Genomic DNA, 4,952 nt, shown 5'->3' with positions numbered 1-4,952 from the left:
TAGCCTGAACCCTGAAGCATACATTATTAGAAGAAGGAATCTGCAAATAAATCATTTTTATAAGCTAAAAAAATATAAAAATTGGTAAAAGTAATCAATTTTTTTTAAATCCGAAAATTAAGACGTAATAGAGTGGCTAAAATTAGAAAAAGAAAAAAAAAGTTAGTCTCAAAATATTGTTGAGCAGGTTGATCATTTTAAAACTTTATTTTTCACTAACTCTTCTTTGTAGAGAAATAATTTGATTGATGAAGTCATTCCATCAAAGAAGTTAACAATATATGCTTATCAAATTTCCTTCTAAATTGGTAGCGGGTCGGCGCGGGTCTTCGTGGTGGAGGGAGGTTGCGAGTATTCGCGATGGTGAGGCTGGCCTTAGGTGGTGATTCACGGAGAGTATCGCGAGGCGGGTTGGTTGTGGAGTGGAAACTTTTTTATGGACTGATCTGTGGTTAGGGGGTGTTGACTTTAAGTGTCAGGTTCACGCGTTAGGTTGGGAGGTAGGAGGGACGGCCTGGCAGTGGCGTCGTTCGTTGTGGGCATGAGAAGAGGAGATATTAGGGGAGTGTAGGAATCTTCTAGTGGATATTATTTTGCAGCCTAACATTGCAGATCAGTGGATATTGAAGCATCACGTCGGTGGTGGTTACTCGGTCAAAAGCGCGTATAAATTGCTCACTACTTTAGATCCCCAGGATGTGGATGATATATCAAACTTGATATGACATAAACAAGTACCCCTGAAGGTCTCAATTTTGGCTTTGAGGCTGGTTTGCAACAGGTTACCCACTCGAGACAACTTGGTGAGGTGCAACACCATTCATCACGGTTCCCAATTGTGTGTGACAGGGTGCGGCGGAATGGAACCTATTTTTGCCCCCCTGTGGGGTTTAGTTCGATCATGGATCAACACTTCATCGGCTGATCCGAACTTGTTACGAGACCATCTTCTTCAGTTTTCTTACTTAGCATGAGGACTACGTGCTCGCCATTCTTTTCTGCAACTGATTAGGTTATGTTGTTCTGGGTTATGTGAACCAAGAGAAATAACTATGTGTTTAAGGCAAAGGCAACTACAATTTCTCAAATGCTAGATAAGGTTAAGTTACATTATTTTTCGTGGTTGAAGACCTATAATGTTTATCTTGGTCTTAACTTTCATATGTGGTGGTCGAGCCCTTTAGTTTGTCTGGACATTGACTAAGCATACGTTTTGCAGTTTCTAATTGTGTAAAGGTTGTAAACTTTTGAGGTTCTGTCTGACACATCTTGTGCTAGTTAGACAGAACTTCCAGCAAGCGTCAATATAATCCCACTTTTACTTGTTGAAAAAAAATTGCCTTCTAAATTAGAGATTCATTCTACTATTTTTGCCTTAAATAAAGATATTGTCTCAGGACGTGATGGCTTTGAAGTTTACTTTCAAACTTGTTGAAAAATTATAAAACTTGATAATAATTATATTTTAAACTAGCATAGACTACTTGACACAAAAAAAAGCCCTTCAAAATAAAAAATAATTATGAGAAAATAGATTTTTTTTTAAAAATAATTTTTATGATAACTTAATTAAAAATAGTAAAATTTGTTTCAAACTCATCTTTTCATAAATTAAAAAAATAAATTTGAAATTAAATAACTTAAATATTCATGTTAGACATTTTTACTTAATAAAAATCACGATTTTTTTTAAAAAAAATATCTCTAAAAAAATTTTTTTTATTAAAAAAACTATTTAAAATAATTTTTTAAAGATTTTTCTAAAATTTTATAATCCAAAAAATCTATAACAAAACGATGAAATACTTAAAATGATATTTTAAGATAAACTATTTTAACTTTTATAAAAAAAATTTTTGTTAAAAAACTTTTAACCAAAAATAATACCCTATACAAATCATTTTTTTTTTTAAATAAAACAAACCCACCTTTTAGTTTTTTTGTTTTTTAAAATAAATGTTAGAACCCTGATTTTTCCATTTCCTGTCTCCAATCTCGCTCGCTCGGTCAGTCCTCTTCTCGATCGCATTAGCTGCCAGCCCTCCCTTCACCGTCTCACTCGCACCTCTCTCCTTGTAAGTCAATCATTCAAAATCGTTACTTAGAAAAAAGCACTTATGCATAATCTGAAAATGAAAAATTGAAGATATGAATATTATTTCCTATGCACTTATATGTTTATGTTCTGCATATATGTATTTACTTGAATTTGTTTTAATTCATCCTGCTTTTATTGTATAGTGTCATGTAAATAAAAATTCTTATTGGACAAAAGTGCTTAATGAGCTTCCCTAGAATGAATCGTTTGGCCGATCCTGAGTTTGATTCCTGGTGGTAACAATTTTTTGCAAGACGTTACTTACTTCGCTGCCGAATTCTGGATTACTGGGGGGGCGTTCTCCTGGGAACCAGAGGTTTAATACAAAAAAGAAAAAAATTGAGTAGTATTTTCCCTTTCGCGCTGTTTTTATTCTTTATGCGTTCGATGTGAGGTGTCTTGTAAATAAAAGCATAGTGTTAGACATTGACATTGTGTTTGGCTTCATTGTATTAACTAGTGTTGTCAATTGCGGATACCAGATTGTTAAAATTCTGCTATGCAATAGTATTATGGTGCCACTATAGCCGCTATTTTGACAACATTTTCTACTGCATAGCATATCGTTGAACGATAGCGGTTTGTCCAAATTCTGCTATGCTATAGTGGTAATTGGTAAAGCTCCTCTATAGCTTCTATATAGCAACTTTGGTGTATATAGTATTATGGTTTTTTTTTTTTTTAAGTTCTCTGCGCATATTTCATACCTGTTAGCCTATTTGGTGAAAGAAATATACATGTCAGAAAGTTGCCAAAACAGATACAAATGATTTCATTTTAGTAGTCCTTGATCGAAGAGGAAGGACTTGTTTAAACAGTGTCATTCATATCGCTTGATCCTTCAATAAAATTGAGCAATAATTTGCAAACCCTCTTGCTTGTTTGGGGATTACTAGGTTGGAGTCTGATTCTACAGAAGTGTGGAGGGTCTAAATTTAGTGGCTTGAGATCTCTGTAACGTCATTAGCGTTGAGCGTTTGTGTTAGGCATTATTGGCGATCTCAGTGGGACAATGGTTTTGTGTGGTTGTGTTAGTCAAGAAGGAAGTAGATTTAATTGAGAATGGAAGAGCACATGGAGCTATTCATCCCTTAGCTCTATCATAAGATTTTCGGCTTGGGGTACTAGTTGGTATCAGTGTTGGTTGTTTCATCTGTCTTATACTGTACTTCTTTTTCTCTTTGGTTGCTGTTGAGGATTATGCAGTAGGTTTATTATTCAGCTTGTAAAGTATATGGGTGGTTGCTTTTGCTGATAATCAGAGGTTGCGTTGGAGGAGAGCTTGCAGTGTTATTATTAGCCTGTTAAGGTAAAAATAGGGGTGGCATTTTGTATTGTAAACTATGAAGAACAAACACTTATCGGATTAGGCGTGTCCTGGTGTTGGACACGCGTTTGTGTTAGACACGACACCGACACTTATGATCAAATTATATTATGTCATATTTTCAAATTATTAGCGGTGTCGACGTGTCAATGTCCATATTGTGTCCGGTGTCTGTGTACGTAACAGGCTAACACTAATAATTTGTTAAGGTGCAAGTGAATTTGTTAGGGAATCAACAAATTATTAAAAGTTATTGGGGACTTTGAAGGGTTGGAATCACTTGCTCCTTCAAGGTGTGAGGATTATTATTGTGTACTGCTGTTTTTGTATGAGTGAAATGTTTTTTTGTGTGTATTAGTTATGTCATTAAGTAGTGATTTATAAACTAAATTTTGCAATATCTTTTTCCTAAATGCTCCATAAAGTTACCTCATTTTGGTTTGATTTTCGATGTTTAGTTTTACAATTTTGAATTTGAGTGAGTTTTGTGTATGAATAGGAAGAATGAGGCCAACCGATTTGCTTAGGGTTCTGAACAAGCAGTTTCTTGGAATCGCCGGTGACACTGCAAATCCTGTTGCTAAGAAGCTGGCGTCGTCGGCTCCTGTTGTGTCGCGCAAACCAGCGTTTATAGATGCATTCCTACATAAGATGAAAAAGAATCCAGAACTTTTGAAGAACAAAACCATTTGGTCGCGGAGATCCACTATCTTGCCAGAATTTGTTGATTCCCAGGTCAAAATTTACAATGGGAAAACCACTATTCGCTGTAAGATCACTGAAGGAAAAGTGGGTCATAAGTTTGGTGAATTCGCTCTCACCAGGAAACGCAAATCCAAAGACCAACCTAATGCAAAAGTTAAACAACTCAAGAAAAAGAAGTGATATTTTTTTTTTTTTTTTTTTTAGGAAATTGATTTTATGAATAGTTTATATTCTGCAGTTGGTTACATCTACGTGGATAAACAGCATAGCTTATTTACATCTGAAGTGTTTAACTTGAGTATTGACAACAAGGGTTTCATGAAATTTGACAATGGTTGCTGTTGCATCCATTAGGTTCATTGCCTATTTGATCTCTTCATTTGCTTTTTCAAAAAAATAAATTTATCTCTTCATTTTTGTCGTTCTAATTTTTATCATGGACGGATTTATCAGTTTATGGTTTTTAGGATGTGAATTTAAGAGTTATTTGTTTATATTGAATGTCCTGCCACTACACAGGTATGTCATTTATAATTTATCTTTTGTTTGTGTATTTGCCTGTGTTCCTCCGCTTCTCCGAACTTAATTTAAATGCAAATAGGGAGTGTCGAGAGGATTTAATAGTATCAATCAATCATGCATCTGTTTTCATTTGTTTGATTGTATGCATTGTTGTTGCAATGTAATTTGATGTCAATGCAGTTCAGTTAAGTAGTTATATATGTAACAGGGTGGTTCTTCTGGAATTTATTTGCTTGTCAAACTTAGTTGTTCAAAGTTTACCATAGTGTCTATATATGATAATTAGCTTTCAAAAATTTG

At 34.6% G+C, this 4,952-nt stretch overlaps 1 protein-coding gene across 1 annotated transcript; it reads left to right on the top strand.

Annotated features, from left to right (window-relative positions):
• The first annotated feature begins 1,935 nt into the window (after positions 1 to 1,935).
• Positions 1,936 to 4,496, top strand: LOC123921934 (ribosomal protein S19, mitochondrial-like). The gene is made up of 2 exons (XM_045974671.1): positions 1,936 to 2,075; positions 3,925 to 4,496. The coding sequence occupies exon 2, from the start codon at positions 3,930 to 3,932 to the stop codon at positions 4,308 to 4,310; it is 381 nt and encodes a 126-aa protein (XP_045830627.1). The 5' UTR covers positions 1,936 to 2,075; positions 3,925 to 3,929; the 3' UTR covers positions 4,311 to 4,496.
• Positions 4,497 to 4,952: the final 456 nt, after the last annotated feature.

The sequence above is a fragment of the Trifolium pratense genome, linkage group LG4, assembly GCF_020283565.1.
Source record: "Trifolium pratense cultivar HEN17-A07 linkage group LG4, ARS_RC_1.1, whole genome shotgun sequence".
Taxonomy (NCBI): Eukaryota; Viridiplantae; Streptophyta; class Magnoliopsida; order Fabales; family Fabaceae; genus Trifolium; species Trifolium pratense.
This window is presented reverse-complemented; position numbering and strand designations above follow the sequence as displayed.

What these genes read in the sequence shown, in the direction of transcription:
- LOC123921934 (XM_045974671.1), top strand. Translation starts at nt 3,930, where the DNA reads ATGAGGCCAACCGATTTGCTTAGGGTTCTGAACAAGCAGTTTCTTGGA.